Here is a 17,727-nt window from a genome sequence, read left to right as displayed (position 1 = left end):
GGGTAAGTGTGATATTTTCTGTTTTAAACAAATCACATTTGAGATGCTAGTGGTATATCCTACAGCTGAAACTTTTGTCAAGAAATTGGAAATATATGTTGGTGTTCAGGGGAGGAAATTATCCGATTGTCTGTAGATAACTCATATATAAGCTAGAAAAGAGGAAGGAGAGGAAAAAAAAGAAGAAGGAGAAGAAAAGAGGAAGGAGGAAGGCTAGGTTTTGGAGACAACCTGCATTTAAGGTTGTGGGAGGAAAAAGAAGAGTCAGTAAAGTAGGCAGCTAGAAAAGGTTCAAGAAGGTAGGAGAACCAGAATCAGCTAAGTGTAGAGGCTAGAGAAGTCAAAGCAGAATTTAAAGAAGGAAGAGGTGATGGTGTGAAAAAAGAGAGATGGAGGAAACTTTGAAAAGGCAGTTGTACTTGGCGAGGTCTAGGACCCTGGAGTACGTGTTTAAGTGCCCCACTTTTCATTCAAATTCAGGCTGAGTACTCAATTGCTGCTAGCGTTATGCTAGGTGCTGAGAACAGGAAAAACATCTTCTGGACCCGAGAGCTCACAGCGTGGCACAAGAAGTGAGAAGTGAATGAATAATTATAATTAAGATACAGTGTTGAAAGTGCATAGGATACAGTCGAAACCCTGCGGAGTGGGCGACCCCACGGGGCCAGATTGGGGAAGGGCGGGTAGGATGGTTTGCTGTCCAAGTTTGTGGTGGGTCTCCAAAGATTCCGCGGAGGCAATTCATAGAAGCAATCCTCTGAGGCCGTGGACCTCTCTTGGGCGGCTGTGGGGATGGAGCGCGAGTGAACCCTGGATCCTTAGGTGCGAAGGATGTTGGCAATATCTGGGTTCTGTTTGAAAGATACGGGATGGAGTTTGTAGCCTGAAGGTGGGATGCTGGAAGGAGAGGCGAAAAGCATCTCTAAATTCTCCCCACTTTCTCACACAGGGCAGAAAAAATCTGGCGGTTGGGGATCGGGGTGGGGAAGCCTTTGGGAATCTAGCCGACCAAAACCCTCAGTTCATAGCGCTCTGAGATTCTTATTACTCTTTCCTCCCATCTGCACCCAACCGGAACTCTAGAGTCATAAGGCCTGGTTTTACTCCGGACTGGAAAAACAGATGTCCCCGCACAGGAACAGTGGAGTACCCGGTCTGGAAAAGCGGGGAGTCGAGTGAAAGTCACTCTGAGGCGCTGGCGGGGAGGCAGGTGAGCGTCTGTCTGGAGTTGGCGTGTCGGGAGCTTGTGAGGGTGACACGGCCCTAGCAGGTGAAGGGTAAGGGGGCTGTGGCACGGGCCCGATCGCTCCCCGACTAAACACTGGGACTCTGAGGTTAGTTTTGCCACTTACTAGTTGTATGACCTCGGGTGATTAATTTTGGAACCTCCATTTGTTTGTCTCCGTAATTGGAATAATAATAGTACCTTTCTCATCGTTGTTGTGAAAATATCAATGCGCTCAGAACAGTTTCTGGCACATCGTAAGCTCTGGATATACAAACTTCACTAATACAGCTCTCTTTTTAGCCGTTTAGGTTACATTCCCAGGAAAACTCAGCAACTTCGGCCGGAGATCATCCAGTTAATGATTTTGACTTTATGTTTATCGGTAATAGAATGAAACAAAACACTTACAATTAAAGTTATATTATTAGAGAAGTAGTAACACTATTGATGGGTTGGAAAATAGTGAATAATATTACTCATAGCCCCATTGTCCTACACACTACTTTAAGTCTTTTTCTTCTTTTTTACCCCTATATCTTTTTTGTCCATACATTCTTATACTTGTAATGTTAGTGTATATGCATTTTTTGTATATACTTCTCATTTGCCACTCACTAGTGTAACCTAAGCATGGTATTCATGAGAATTCGTGTTTATGATTGTACAGATTCCATTTTAAAGGCTTATCATTTATTTCCCAAATTTCTGTGTATGTAGAGGTAAAAAATCATTTAAAGAAGTCAGGGAAATTTAGATATTTCCTATGATTCCAGGATGTGAGATCAACTGTTGTTATTTCTCCTGGTTCCCTTCTATTTTTTTGTCCATGTGAAAACATACCATTTACAGGATGTTCATTTATTTTAGCAGACATTTGAGCATCAGTTATGTTCAAGCCATAGTCCAAGATTAAAGTCAGGCTACTTAGGTAGACAGATAAAAGCAAGATTCTAATAGTATGTAAGGGCTGTGAGATGTATGCACAAGTTCTCATGAGAATAGGGAGGAAGAGCAATGTCAGTGCCCTCCATTCAGAAGCCACCAGGAACATGTTTATAGCTGAACAAGTTGGGCTCCCTGTAGTGGAAGAGAATACATGCCCTGGAAAGCCATGGGCATCTCATTTAAAGGGTGTTAGAAGGGATTTATTGTTGGACTTAGGTTTCTGTTATATGATTTGGGGGAAAGTAGTCGAGAGATGGAAGTAATTCTATGATTAGGAAAGATACTTATGTATCTAGAGTGAGGCTAATGCTGACTGGTCAGGTATGGCAGTCACTTGTATTAGCCAGGAGAGTAGGTAGAATGTTTGGTCACTTTTGTCATTTTTGAGTGATGTGTTTTTTGTGTATCAGACATAATTGTAGTTAAGAGCTGAGGGTATTGCCCATGAAAGTAAGAAGTGAGACCAAGGAATTGGGTGCATTTTGAAGGGCCTTGTGTACCATTTTAGGAGTTTTAATTTCTGGACAGAATTGCTGAATAAAGGGAATGCCATCATATTTAGAAAAATACCCTTTGTTGCCAGTCAAAGGTTGGATTGGGAGAGAAGGAGGAGGTCAGAGTCAGAGAGATGAGTTAGGACTTTACTAAATCCTGAAGGGTGTTCTCTGCACCAGCAATCACCTGGGGACTTGTTAGAAATACAATATTAGAAATACAGAATATCAGGCCCCATCCTGTGCCCACTAAATCTGGATCTGCATTTTAACAAAATTCCCATATAACTCAAGGCACTTTAAAGTTTGAGAAGCCTCTCCCCACTTTTTAAAAAAAAGATTTATCTATTTTTTGGTTGTGGTGGGCCTTCGTTGCTGTGTGTGGGCTTTCTCTAGTTGTGCGAGCCAGGGCTACTCTTTGTTGTGGTATGTGGGATTCTTATTGTGGTGGCTTCTCTCGTTCCAGAGTATGAGCTGTAGGCAAGAGGGCTTCAGTAGTTGCAGCATGTGGGCTTAGTAGTTGTGGCGTAGGGACTTAGCTGCCTTGCTGCGTGTGAGATCTTCCTGGACCATATATCAAACTGGTGTCCTTTGCATTGCAAGGCGAATTCTTAACCACTGGAACACCAGGGAAGCCCAAGAAGCCCTTTGTTAGGAGAATTACAATAGTTCTGGGAAGAATCACTAAAACCCTGAACCAAGACACTAGTGGCGGTGTTGGTGTATAAATGTGGAGCTATTATTTGTTTGACAAATATTAGAAGCCTCCCGCATGTCTGGCACCATCCTGGGAGTTGAAAGTACCGCAGTGAAGACAGTCTCTCCCTTTAAGACACTTCCAGTCTGGCGGGGTGGAGAAGGCAATGGCACCCCACTCCAGTACTCTTGCCTGGAAAATCCCATGGATGGAGGGGCTTGGTAGGCTGCATCCATGGGGTCGCTTAGAGTCGGATGACTGAGCAACTTCACTTTCACTTTTCACTTTCATGCATTGGAGAAAGAAATGGCAACCCACTCCAGTGTTCTTGCCTGGGGAATCCCAGGGACAGGGGAGCCTGGTGGGCTGCCGCCTATGGGGTCGCACAGAGTCGGACACGACTGAAGCGACTTAGCAGCAGCAGCAGAAGTCTGGTGGGGAGACTGACAAGGGAACTGGCGATAAACGGTAGCGGGGAAAGCTTAAGCCTAGTATGCAGTGAGACCACATCAAAAGGTCTTGGTGGAGTTGAGTAATTAAGGGTTCTTTGAGGAGGTTACGGATGTCTGAGCTGAGTCTCAAAGGATAAATTAGCCAGCAGAAATCAGTAGAGGGCATTTCTGCCCTAGGAGCAGCAATCTGCTAAGACATGATGCCCAGACAGGGAGTACTGGATGGCAGTTTCTGGAACACAGGTGTTCTCTGTGATTAGAGCAGAGTAGGGTGTGATTAGAGGGAAGATTGGAGAGATGAGCGGAGGCTAGATCTGGAGGAGTCTCACAGACCCTGTGGAGAAAGTTGAGTTTTATTTCGAAGACCATGAGAGCCTCTGAAGAGTTTTAGTCTGAGAAGATAAAGAATCAGTTTTGTGTTTTAGGCCCTCTATAGATGCTGAGAGTAGTGGGGTAGATTGGGGGTAGGGGTGGACGTCTGGAATGCAGTGACTTAGGAGAGATGAGGTCATGAGCCACTTGATGTAGGGAGTGAGGGAGGAGGGGCAGTCTAGAAAGATGACCAGTCCTGTGTTTAGATAGAGTGGTCGGGGTGCCATTTTGATGTAGACTCTTAAGCAACTGAGGCAGGTGAGCTGAATTGTTGGGTTTGGGGCATTTTTGAAGCTTTTAAAGTTCTCAGCATTCCATCTTGTTTCTCAGTACTGTATTCTTACTAGTGGGTGATTTTTTGTTTTTGTTTCTTCTCTCTTCTCTCTGGTGAGAGAAAGATGATGAAATTAGCACTGCATATTTTATTTCATTTTCAGGGTAGCTGGAATAAGTAGGAGAGGGGATTGTTAGCCTTCCTATTTAGCCTTCCTGGTTCTTGCAGCACTGCCTACTAGCAATCATTAAATGTTTTTGCAGGAGCAAAGTTGTTACTTCAGTAGAGGCATAGAAGTTATGTTACTAATGTTTTACATACAGAGAGCCAGCAGTGTCAAATGGGAACATTTAAGGCCAGGGTTCTAGTGCTGGCTTCCATAATGATTAGCATTGTAATCTTGGTCAGGTTACTTCACCAGTTGGTGTCTATTTCCTTCTGAAAGGAAATATCTACCTAACTGTCTTACAGGAGGCTTATGTGGATTAAATGAGATAATATTTGTCAGAGTGGTTGGAAAATATTAAGAATGGCATTTAAATGTAATGGTATTATTGCTACTATGGTTTAGGTTCTATCTTTGAAGACCTCAAATAGTAACTGATAGTCAACACCTTGTTACTCAAAGTATGGGCCTTGGACTAGTAGCTTATTAGACGTGAAGAATCTTGGGGATCTTGTCAGACTTAACTGGATCAGGGAACCCTCTTTTAGCCATCATTCCATCTGATCTACAGAAGAATCTCTTAAGGTAGGTAGGGGAGGTATTATCACAGCCTTTCCCCCAAGGAAATGAAGGCCTCAAAAGATCAACTGTTTTTGCTTTGAGGGTAAACAGTTCTAGCTGTGCAGTCTTCTGACTCCACATGCAGACTGTAGTCTGTTCTTTTTATAGAAGTGCTAAACTGTCAGTTAGCCTCAATCCTGGAGTGAATTAGTTGAACATTTTATTTTAGGAACCAATTATTTCTTTTAAAATGTAGCATAAAAATTTGCTTTAAAGTTGACACTGCCTTTTGAAGTGCATTCTTGAATTATTTTAGGACTGATCATTAACCCCATGAAGGAAGTTGTGTTTCTGTTTATCTTGGCCTATTTTCTCAAGGCAGTGGGATGCATTATATACAGTGTAAACTTTTTTCTGCTCATAGGAGGTCCTGGGTAAGTACTTATAGAATTAGAAAATAATTTAATGAATTTCACAGTACATGATCCATGTTGAATTTGAAATTATGATATATTCATTGGTACACTAGTAACTCTTCACTGTCTCTTTTATTATAGGTGGACTTGGGCTATTTGCTGAAGGTTCTTTCCCTGGTAGCCCAGGGAAAAATTCACATTTTGATTTTTTTTTTATCATGGCGTTGGTTCATAAATTGTTGAATGGCACTTATATTCTCAGAAAATGCCTGAAGCCAAGAGTTGCCTGTTGTCCATTTTTTGGTACTCGCTTTGCAGACTATTGTTCCAGTAGTTTTCAGAAACCAGTGGCTGCTCCTGGCAAAGCCTCTTCTCAGAGGAAGACTAAAGGGAATTTGGAAGAACATCACCAGAGAGAAGTTGCTTTGGAAATAACTTCTCCTGAGGACAAGCCTGAAATTAGTTTTGATAAAGCAATTAAAGAAGAAATGAAGGACCATTTTAGGCGTTTGAAGGATGATATTGTGAAATATTGGATAGGGCCTGAAGGCCGCCCTCTGCATGAGGTCTTGATGGAACAAGCCAGGGTTGTTTGGCAGTTCCGTAGCAAAGAAGATTTGGATAAGTGGACAGTAACTTCTGATAAAGTGATTGGTGGTAGAAGTGAAGTGTTCCTGAAAATGGGCAAGAATAACCAGAGTGCGCTGCTGTATGGAACTTTGAGCTCTGAGGCGCCGCAGGATGGGGAAAGTGGCCGAAGTGGGTACTGTGCAATGGTATCCAAGATTCCGAGGGTGCGTGAAATTCAGGAGCTGCAGTTTTCTGGTGAACTGAGGTGGACTTAATTGTAGCATGAGCTATAGCAGACAGCTTTTATTTCTGTAAATGAAAACACCTAGCATCTCATCTTGTGTATGGCGTTAAATAACTACTGGGCACAAGTGTAACGTTTCATAAGCACGAGGGGAAAGTGGTTCCTTAAGAGAGGCTACATGCTTCTGGACGTCCTTATTGGCCGGGATGAGGCATACTTACGTTTGAGGAGCCCTGAGGAGGGTAGACATTTAAATGATATTCTGGGGAGATTTGCATCTCCTCTGACATAGCCCACAGACCCTCTCATGGCTTGGTGTTCCTTAGAGGGGGAAGTAGGGCCAGCCTGTGGATGTTTTTTCAAGTAAACTATTTCTGTGACAGTTTCTTAGTCTTTCCTTATTTTTCTTGAGGATTTGAGAAATACTGCTCAGGTATTTTGTAGAATGATCCTCAGTTTGGGATTTTCTGATTTTTTTTCCTCCTGGTTAGACTGAGGTTCTAGGTTTTAGGAAGAATAGCACAGAGTTGAAGTACACTTCCCATCATACCAGGGGTATATGCTAGCAACCTGACTCATCACTGATGTGTTAATGTTGGTCACCTGGTCAGGGTAGTGTTTGCTAGGTTACTCCGTTGTTAAGTACTTATCCCCTCTCCCCCTCCCCCCCACCTCTTTTCATATTCTGTTCTTTGGAAACAAGTTACTAAGTGTACCCTACATTCAAGGCATGGGGTAGGGTATGGGATTAAGTTCTATATCGTGGAAGGGGTAGTATTTTCATAAATTATTTGAGATTTCAATTCTTCACAAAGGAAGATTTTTTCTTCTCTCACATTTATTTATTTATTCAGTTGTTTAGAATGGACTTACACTTGGGTTATGATCCAGTACCATGTTATTTATTTGGTTGTTCAAATTGTTCCAGCTTTGACCACTGGGAGCTCTTTCAGATTATACCTAGTCCTTTGACTTGCCACCATCCTTTTGTTTTTTTGGCACTACAAGATGCCATAGCTCATTTTGTATTTTTCTCTGTTCTAACCCTAGAATTAGCCATTTCTCAAAGAAGCCCTCATTTTTTTTTTTTTTTTAAATGATATTAGAAACCAGAATCTGTATTGACACTATATTTAGGCCTCTCAGTGGACACAGCTAGGAAATATATGTATGCATATCAACTTGTGGAAACACGTCTGTAATTATTTATGTATACTAAGCTAAGTATGAGTTCATATTGATGCTTTAACTCTAATCCAGTACCACATGATTTACTCTAGCCTCCTCCCTCTTGTGTATTGATAGCTTCAGTCTGTAATGGTGTGAAACCTGTCTCCCACCATTTACCATACATTTACTTACTAATTCAACCCTACGTGAAAAGCCATTTCAAAATTTATAACCCATAACCCTGTGAGAATCATCTTTACCAACTAGTGTACAATGCTTATGTGTAGTATTCTTTATCTTTAGCCTTCTGGTTTCCAGTCAGAACACCATTTTCCAAAGCTGCTTAGGTCAGCTCCTTTGTCTCGCCACCAGCCTGTTGCTTTTTGCAAATTTGATGATCAGCTGTTGTTTCAGGGATGCTCTGGACAGGCTCGCGTGTCTGGTAGTGGCCACAACCATTGGGTGTTTGCTTGGTTATGGTGCTTTAAGGAGAAAAGCAAATGGTGAGAATAGTATTAGGCCCCCTCTGTCAAGATAATCATGAAAAAGAACGTTATGTGTTCTTTCAGCAGTAACAAACTTGCATAAAAGATTTTATTTCAGGCCTTGAAAATCCGCAGAATGGATTTGGTCAGTCCACAGTAGAAAATAATTCTGTGATAACCTGTGGAATAATGAAAATAGTTGATAATATTGATAAGTGTACCCTGCCAGTTCTTGTGCTAATTGCTTTATATACATTATCCCTTTTATTCCCCACATCAATCTTGTAAGGTATAACCATCTCACTTTTACAGATGAGGAAACAGGCTTGGGGAGATTCTGTAGTTTGTCCAAAATTGTATGGCTAGTAAGTAAGAGTTCATATCTGAGCATTGGTATTCTTGAAATCAGATGAGCTCTGAATTAACAAACACCTTTGGAAACTAATACTACATTCTGCTTTCAAAGAGAGACCATTTAGGTAGTTTTTAAGAACATAGATTTTGGAGTTAAACAGCACTGGACCTACCAGTTATGAGTTGAGTGCTCAGTTTCTTCATCTGTAAAATGGAAAACAATGATAGTACCTACCTCATAGGGCTATTGTGAAGATTAAATTATGCATGCCAAGTGGTTAATATATATTTTCAGTGGATGGTAGCTGTTAAAATAATATTGGTTTTAAAAATTGAGGTCTAGAATTCCCTGGCAGTCCAGTGACTAGGACTCTGCTTCTACTGCTGGGGGCACAGGTTCGATCTCTAGTCAGTGCACTAAGATCCCTCGTGCTACATGGCCAAAAACAAAAACACAACTTGAGGTGTTTCATAGTTTTCTGATTTAAGGGAAGGCAGTTTCAGTAAAATGGCCCACTCAGAAGCCATTGCTCTCTAGGCCCAGGGAAAGAAAATACATGCAGTAATTCATTTCTGTTCAGTGACACAAGTGTCTACCCCATGTAAACACTGTCCTGTGCAAATCATGCCTTGAACATTAACTTAGAAACATTTAACTAGGTCAGTATTTTGTGCTTAAAATAAGAATCACCAGATATATCTGCCTTCTTAAAGTGGAAGAAAGCAGAAAAAGGCAGGAAAATGGCTTGTCGATCCCTTTGATGCTGTAAAAGGTGATGGTGACTCACATTTTGCTAATAGTGGAAAATGAGGTGAAATTAACATTCTTTTCTGTACCTTAGGGCCCTTTTGAGATGAAGAGATCTTATGATTGGTCCCAGTTCAACACTCTGTATCTCCGTGTCCGTGGAGATGGTCGACCTTGGATGGTGAATATCAGGGAGGACACGGATATAATCCAGAGGAAGGATCAGATGTACAGTTACTTCATGTTCACCCGTGGGGGGCCCTACTGGCAGGAGGTCAAGGTAACAACAGCACAAGTCTCTTCTTATATGAAAATGAGGTCTTTTGGTCATGGTTACATTGTAGTTTTCTTATTAATTCCTCTTGGACTATGGGAAGGGAAAGAAGAAAGAGGACCTAAAGGCAAGATTTACATAATTGATTTTTTTCTTTCATTAATAGAAATGTTAGCTTACTAATCAGTAAATACTTCTTAAAAAAATTTATTTATTTTTGGTTGTGCTGAGTCTTCGTTGCTGTGTGTGGGCTTTCCCTAGCTGCGGTGAGCAAGGACTACTTTTCATTGTAGTGCATGGGCTTCTCATTGCAGTGGCTTCTCTTGTTGTAGAACATATGCCTTATGAGTGTGCGGGTTCCATACTTGTAGCTCTCAGGCTTAGTAGTTGTGACGCATGGGCTTAGTTGTTCCACAGCATGTGGAATCTTCCCAGACCAGGGATCAAACCCGTGTCTCCTGCATTGGCAGATGATCCCTATCCACCATACCACCAGAGAAGTCCTCCAGTAAATACTTTTGATAAGGGTATGGCCAGGCCTGTGCAGAATCATAAGTATATCTCTGCCCTCTGCACAAGTACTGTAGGTGATTCTTTTTAAGTTCCTGCCATATCATCTCTTCCAGCCAACTGTACCTAGCTAGTGTCCCTAGTTGAGTAGAAAGGCTCCCTTAAGAGGAATAAATACTTGATACTTTACGTTACCAACATTTTTATTCTATTTATTTCTTGGTACTATAAGGCAGTCATATTTTGTAGGGAGAAGAAACTTTTAGAAGGCAAAAAATGTTAACCCAAAGGAAAATAAATGGAGATTCAGGGAATGAGGGCAAAACCAAGTGTGCATTCTTTTCTTCTGTCTATTGAAGGTTTTTAATCTATAAATTCAAAAGAAAGTCTCCATTTTGCTCATATTTAAACCTAAGAGTCATCCTGGATTCCTGTCACCCCAACCCACATCCAGTCTATTAACGAATTCTTTCACGTCTCCTTCCAAAATACATGTAGGTCTATTTCTAGCTATCTCTTCCACTCTCACCCTAGTTCAGGCCTTGGGATCACTGCAAGAGCTTCTTTTGTCCTCTTACCTCCTAAAGTCCACTGTGCACACAACAGCCAGAGTGATCTTTCTAAAGCATAGTTCAGATTACATCACTCACATGCTTAAAACCCTCCAGTGATCACTCCTTATTAGAATACAGTCCAAACTCTTTAACATGACCATGGGGCCTATAGTAGCAGACCCCGCCTTCATCTTCAGTCTCTCCTCCTTCTCCTGCCCTCTTCCAGACGGCCCCTTTCGTGTGTGTCAAACTCAGATTTACTTCTGTCAGAGCCTTTGTGTTTCATGCTGTATCCTATGGACATGCTCTTCGTGTGCTTTCTCTTTCTTATCACTCACTTCTCAGCTCAAAAGTCACCTCAGAGAGGCCTTTCCTGATCCCTCTAGCTAGAGTTGCATCCTCTCACACAATAATAATATCCTGTTTAATTTTTTCTTAGAACTTACCATTAAGTACAATAATTTGTTCATTCAGTTGTCTGTTTGTTTATTGTCACTGTCTACTCTGCTCCTCTGGAACATAAATTCTGTAAATTCTGAGAGCAGGGACTTTGTATTGTTCATAGCTGTTTCCCTTGTACCTAGAGCAGTGCAGTGCCTAGCATATAATAGGCATTAGATACATATCTGAACTTCCCAGGTGGCTCAGTGGTAAAGAATCCACCTGCCAATGCAGGAGACGGGTTTGATCCCTGGGTTGTGAGGATCCCCTGGAGGAGGAAATGGCAATCCACTCCAGTATTCCTGCCTAGGAAAACCCTTGAACAGAGGAGCCTGGTGGGCTACAGTCCATGGGATCACAAAGAGTCGGAGGCTGACTGAGCAACTGAGTACACACACACACAGATATGTATGTATACACTGATATAGATATATAACCAAAAATTACTACATATGTAACACTTGTATGCAAGTAATGCATATAACAAATTATTAAATAAAACAAGTATTTCATTATAGAAATTCTAGAAAATGCAGAAAAGGAAAATAATCTTGTGTTACCATTACCCAGAAATAAAATACTAATTTTATTTTAGTATGTACCTTCAGACTTTTCTGTTTACACTTTTTTCACAAAAATAATATTGTGCCAGTGCTATTTTGTAACATGTATTTTTCACTGAACTGAATTTTATGAACAACTTTCTGTTGAAATATATCTCTACATCAGTTTTAATATCTGCACAAATATAAAGAGACACAATTTATTTAATCCATCCTCTATTGTACATTTAGATTGTGTTCAGTTTTTCACTGTTATATCAAACACTGAGGTAACATCCTGAGTTATTTTCTTAGATGTTTTCCTGGAAATAAAATACCTAGAAAAATATGATACATACATTTTTAAGAGCTTTGATGCACATTGCCAAATTATTCTCTAGTATCATTACCATTTAATCATTAGCAATTACTTCTTACTTTCTTTCCTGAAGTGACATGTTCTGATCTTTGGCTGGAAATAATAGTTGTTTGCAACACCTTTCTTTAAATTATTAAGGGAAGTATTGGGGAAGAGATTTTTAAAAATTAAATGTTATTAATTGCTGTTTACTTCTTCATGAATAATTCTCCCGTAGTAAATAGAAGTGAGATGCTCAAATATTTACACTGATTATAGAAAGAAAACAGAGGAGAGTGATGGAAAAATTATGCATGCTAGTGTCATTTGTAGAGAGAAAACAATTGTTTATCCTTTTCTTTTTTTTTAAGCAAATCAGATTTAATGCGCCTTGTTAGCTTCATTTTTTCCCAGACTGAAAAATTCCCTTGGTATGGACAGTGATCTTATCAAATTATGTGACAAATAGACAAAAGGCTGGGGGGGTGGGTGACACATGCTCCTTGAATACATTTTGAATAATAAGGTAGTTGAAGTGCCAAACCAGGATGCAAAATGAGAAACTGGGGTGGGGGTGGGGGTGTCCCTTCCAGGTTTGTTTTAACAGAAATGAAGGGAGCAGGTGAAATGAGGAGGTGACTGCACTTGAATTTGCTTCCTGAATAACATGATCTTATGCAATGGTGGTTTATTAAATGGACTTTGAATTGAGTTTGTTTGCTTCCCTCATAGCTCAGTTGGTAAAGAATCCACCTGCAATGCAGGAGATCCCTGTTTGATTCCTGGGTCAGGAAGATCTGCTGGAGAAGGTATAGGCTACCCACTCCAGTTCTTGGGCTTCCCTTGTGGCTCAGCTGGTAAAGATTCCACCTGCAAGATGGGAGACCTGGGTTCAATCCCTGAGTTCAGAAGATCCCCTGGAGAAGGGAAAAGCTATCCACTCCAGCATTCTGGCCTGGAAAATTCCTTGGACTGTATAGTCCATGGGGTCACAAGGAGTTGGACACGACTGAGTGACCTTCACTTTCACTTTATGTCAGCAAGTGTTTTGGGTGATAAATAATCTGAACATTTTGTTTTTTAATTCACTCTTTTTGGTTCAAAAATCAAAATAATATAGATATATGTACAAAGAATTCTCACTCCCATTCTGTTCCCTTCTACCCTTCCCCCCCACCCTCTATAGGTAACCATGTTTATTAGTTTCTTGCATAGGTTTACAGTTTTTTTTTTAATAAGCAAATATATATGCACGTATACTTCTTTTTTTTTTTTTTTTTTACTAAAAATAGTAGTATGCTTTATGCACCTTCTGTACAGGTTTATAGTTTTAAAATTTAGATCCTGGAAAGATTCCATATCACTACATGTAATTATTCTTCATTTTTTGTTATTTTGTTTGGTATTTTCTGTTATGTAGTATCCAATAGTTGATTGAAATAGCCCTTTATTAATAGACACTTGGGTTATTCCCAATTGCTACAGTAAATTTATTAGTTTTTTTGGAGGCATTTCAAAAATTTCTTTTTAGGGAAACTCTCTGGCAGTGCAGTGGTTAGGATTTGGCTTTCACTACGAGGGCTCGGGTTCAGTCCCTGGTCAGAGAGCTAAGATCCCACAAGCTGCATGGCATGGCCAAAAAAAATTTTGTTTTTTATAACACAAATGATGTTTACACTGTAGATTTTGTCTATATCTTCCTTTTTACTAATAATATATTGTGGACGTCTTCCCACAGCATCAGGTATAGATCTGTTAATACTGCATTTTTGAAATTAGCCGTATAGTATTTAGTTATATGATTGCACCATAATTTATTCAACTATTCCTCTATTTTTCCTTTTTTGTCATTGTTATTAGAAAAAGCTGTATCTTTATGTGTTTGTCGGAGTTTATCTGTGATATAAATTTGTAAAAGTGAAATTGGTAGGTCAGATTATAGCATTTCAAATTTTGTTAGGTATTGCTGTTAGTTTCCTATTGCTGTATTAAAAATACCTCAGACTTCGCAGCTTCAAACAACATATTTGTTAGCTCATGTTCTGTAAGTCGCAGATTAGACAGCCTATGGCCAGGTTCAGTGCTCAGGGCCTTCTAAGGCTGGTATTACAAGGTGTCAGCTGGGCTGTATTCTTCTTGGAGGCTGTGGGGAAGAATCCACTTCCGAGCTCATTCTGATTATTGGCCTGATTGAGTTCCTGTGGTTGTAATGATATCCTTGTTTCTTTACTGGTTGTCAGCCGGAAGCCACTCTCAGGTCCTGTAAGCAGCCCACACTCCTTGCCATTGAGCTCCTCCATCTTCAAAGCCAGCAGTGGATAATCTCCCTCGCTTCCCCCTTTGAGTCCCTCTGATGCTTCTAACCTCCTTCACCAGGCATTTTTATGAGCTCAAGTGATTGTCACACCTACAGAGGATCATCTTCCCTTTGTTAAGGTCAGCTGATTTGGGACCCGACTTCTGTGGAGTCCTTTCACAGCAGCACTGAGATTAGTGTCTGAATACCTGGAAGAAGCTGTATGTGCACTGAAAGGTGGAAATCTTGGGGGTCATCTTAGAATCCTGCGTGCCCTAACTGTCAGCTATTCTCTAAGAGCTGGACTAAACTGTAGTCCTCCTGACAGTATACAGATGTGCCTGTTTCTCCCGTCTCCATTTTTCTGTTGGGTTGTTTGATCTTTTTCTTAGTTATCTGTAAAAGTTTTGTGTTTAGGATACTTTTTTTTTTTTGCCATCAGAAAGTTGTAATTGTACTCTTATTTTTTCCTTTGGGACTTCTGGCTTGCAAAGGTTTACAGTTGTTTTCTTGCAATACCTAGATTATTTCATTAAAATTTTTTTCCATCTGTGATCCAAATGACTAAGCCACTTGTTATAACTTCACGTTAGATAATTTTAGAATTAAATTTAAAGCATTATTATTTTATCATTGCAGTTCTATACAGATGCCTCAGTTGCTTACATTTCAGCTTTGAAGTCAATGGTTTTTTCTTTCAGATTCCTTTCTCCAAATTTTTCTTCTCTAATCAAGGAAGAATCCGGGATGCCCAGTACCAGCTTCTGCTCGACAAGGTAACATTTTCCTGTATTTTCACTCAGAACTGTATTGCGTGTGCTTAGTTGTATCTGACTCTTTGGGACCCCATGGTCTGTAGCCCACCAGGCTCCTCTGTCCATGGGATTTCCCAGGCAAGAGTGCTGGAGAGGGTTGCCATTACCTTCTCCAGGAGATCTTCCCAATGCAGAGTTGAAACCTGCGTCTCTTGTGTCGCCTGCATTGGCAGGTGAATTCCTTACCACTAGCGCCACCTGGGAAGACCATATATTCAGTTGAGTTCAGTTACTCCATCGTGTCTGACTCTTTGGGACCCCATGAACTGCAGCACCCCAGGCTTCCCTGTCCATCACCAGTTCCTGGAGCTTGCTCAAACTCATGTCCATGAAGTTGGTGATGCCATCCAACCATCTCATCCTCTGTTGTCCCCTTCTCCTGCCTTCAGTCTTTCCCAGCATCAGGGAAAGACCGTATATTACCTTTAGTGAAATAGAACTGTGAGGATTAGTTCAGTTCATTTTTGAAGGCTGGCAAATGAAAGATGAAAATTCCTATTTAAGTACACTCCTGTTATACCTAGACAGATGCTGACTCAGAACTGTCCTGTGAACCAAACCCCTTGCTTGGAGGAATTTCAGTGTGGTCATTTTTTCAGCATGCCTACATTTTACTTTAGCTTTAAAATAGAGTTCAGGGGAGCTTCAAGGAACCTCCATTAGACATCCATTTTTACTTATTAGTCTTAAGTGGTACTGTTTTAAAGAGAGAAGTAGAATGTGGAAAGAAAAGCAGCCATGTACTTCTTCTTATAATTTGCTACAGCACTTGAGTAACTATGGTATACATGTTAAGGGCTGATAATATGTAGATGAAGCTATAGTAATTACAGAATTTTAAAACTCCAGGGACAGCATCAGCATACAAGATTTTGATCAATTTCTGTGTTTTAAATTTAGATCTCATCTATTGGATTCACCCTGGCTGATAAAGTGGATGGTCCATTCTTCTTGGAAATAGATTTTATTGGAGTATTTACAGATCCAGCCCACACAGAAGAATTTGCCTATGAAAATTCTCCAGAGCTTAATCCAAGACTCTTTAAATAGTGATCATGTGGTATTTCTGTATTGATGAGGGTAGTAGAATCCACAGTGACACAAAAATAAAGTATTTTTTTAAATGGCGTCCAAACAGTGGCTGGTATGTCTTCCCTAAGACATAGCTAAATGCTGCTGTTGAGACGAACCAGGATTTAAGTGATACCTTAACTTAAAGAATGCAAGTAATGATGCAGAGGTACTATGTAAACAACTGTTTTGGGTTAGAATGATTCCTGTTAGGAACAGTTCCTATACTAGTAGCTGGTTCCCAAAACAGGGAGGCTCTGAAATGACTGTTGATGGCCTTCTACCATTCTATTCCCTATACGTTTCTTCTGTTTTCTAATCTAGCTATCAGGAGAGGAGACTGCTGAAGAAGACATTAAGATAAAGATGCTATAGAAGTCACTGGGGAAAAAATTACTGTTTTATTCTGCCTGGGCTGCTGTAACAAATTACCATAGACTAGGTGGCTTAAACAAAACACATGTGTATTTCTCCCAGTTCTGGAGGTGGGGAAGTCCAGGATCAAGGTACCTGCCTACCTGTGTCTGGTGAGTGCTTCTTGGCTTGTAGACAGCTGCCTTCTTACTGTATCGTTACATGGAGAGAACAAGTTCTAGTCTTTTCTCTTCATATAATAGCATTAATCCTATCATGAGGGCTCCACCCATGTGACCTGATTACTTCCCAAGGCCTCCAAGTACACCTCCAAGTACCAAGTCACATTGGGAATTAGGATTTTCAACATATGAATTGGGAGGGAGTGGTGGACACAAACGTGCAGTCCATAACATCTGCATTGCTGGTGCTCCAAAGATGCGTGATCCTTGGCTGCTTCCCCAGTCATTTTAAGTATTAGAGATTGCGTGTGCCAGAAACAAGACCCTGATTAAGTTTAAACTGATCAATTCTTGTCCTGTTAGAGGAGATAGGGAACTATATGATATAGCCAGAGTATCCTACAAGAGCCAAGTTTAAGATAAGAGACTACACAAGGCTGACAGCTTTTCCATCATGTTGGCCTAAAATATTTTCATGTAATTGCTTGTCTTTATTAGCTTTATTGAGGTATAATTTACATAACAAAGTTCACCTGTTTTAAGTATATAAATTCAATGATTTTTTGGGGGGGGCCATACTGTGCAGCTTGCAGGATCTCAGTTCCCCAATTAGGAATTGAAGCTGGGGCCACAGCAGTGAAAGCACAATGTCTTCACCACTGGACCTCCAGAACTGTGCACTCTTTATGCAGCTAATTTTAGGAAATTTCTGTCAGCTTCCCTGTGGCTCAGATGGTAAAGAATCTGCCTGCAACACAGGAGACCTGGGTCCGATCCCTGGGTCGGGAAGATCCCCTGGAGGTGGAAGTGGCAACCCGCTCCAGTATTCTTGCCTGGGAAATCCCATGGATAGAGGAGCCTGGCAGACTATACCCCATGGGGGGTCTCAAGAGTCGAAACGACTTAGTGACTAAAACACCTAAAACTAACTCTTCATTCCCATCTCAGCCCCATAATCACTGATCTACTTTCTGTGTAAGTTTGTGTCTGGCTTCTTTTCACTTCACATAATGTCTTTGATGTTCATCCACATTGCAGTGTTTATCAGTATTTCATTTTTTAGTGCTTTTTTTCATCTATCAATTGATAGTTGGATTTTTCTCTACTTTTCGGCTACTGTGAATAAAAGTGCTATAGATATTTGCACTTTTTGG

At 40.6% G+C, this 17,727-nt stretch overlaps 1 protein-coding gene across 2 annotated transcripts; it reads left to right on the top strand.

The window, feature by feature from the left end:
* The first annotated feature begins 1,152 nt into the window (after nucleotides 1–1,152).
* On the top strand, nucleotides 1,153–17,719 carry NDUFAF1 (NADH:ubiquinone oxidoreductase complex assembly factor 1). Of its 2 annotated transcripts, none has more exons than XM_081507694.1 (5): nucleotides 1,153–1,210; nucleotides 5,747–6,399; nucleotides 9,271–9,456; nucleotides 14,853–14,927; nucleotides 15,867–17,719. In XM_081507694.1, exons 2-5 carry the CDS (start codon nucleotides 5,824–5,826, stop codon nucleotides 16,014–16,016), a joined length of 987 nt encoding a protein of 328 aa, XP_081363820.1. In that variant the 5' UTR covers nucleotides 1,153–1,210; nucleotides 5,747–5,823; the 3' UTR covers nucleotides 16,017–17,719. The 2 variants fall into 2 exon arrangements, with proteins under 2 accessions (XP_081363820.1, XP_081363819.1); XM_081507693.1 differs by having other exon boundaries at nucleotides 1,153–1,334.
* Nucleotides 17,720–17,727: the final 8 nt, after the last annotated feature.

The sequence above is a fragment of the Giraffa tippelskirchi genome, chromosome 7 (assembly GCF_054371585.1).
Source record: "Giraffa tippelskirchi isolate mGirTip1 chromosome 7, T2T-mGirTip1v1.2.pri, whole genome shotgun sequence".
In the NCBI taxonomy this organism is placed as follows: domain Eukaryota; kingdom Metazoa; phylum Chordata; class Mammalia; order Artiodactyla; family Giraffidae; genus Giraffa; species Giraffa tippelskirchi.
Note: the sequence above shows the minus strand (reverse complement) of the source record. Positions and strands in the feature narration are given on the sequence as shown.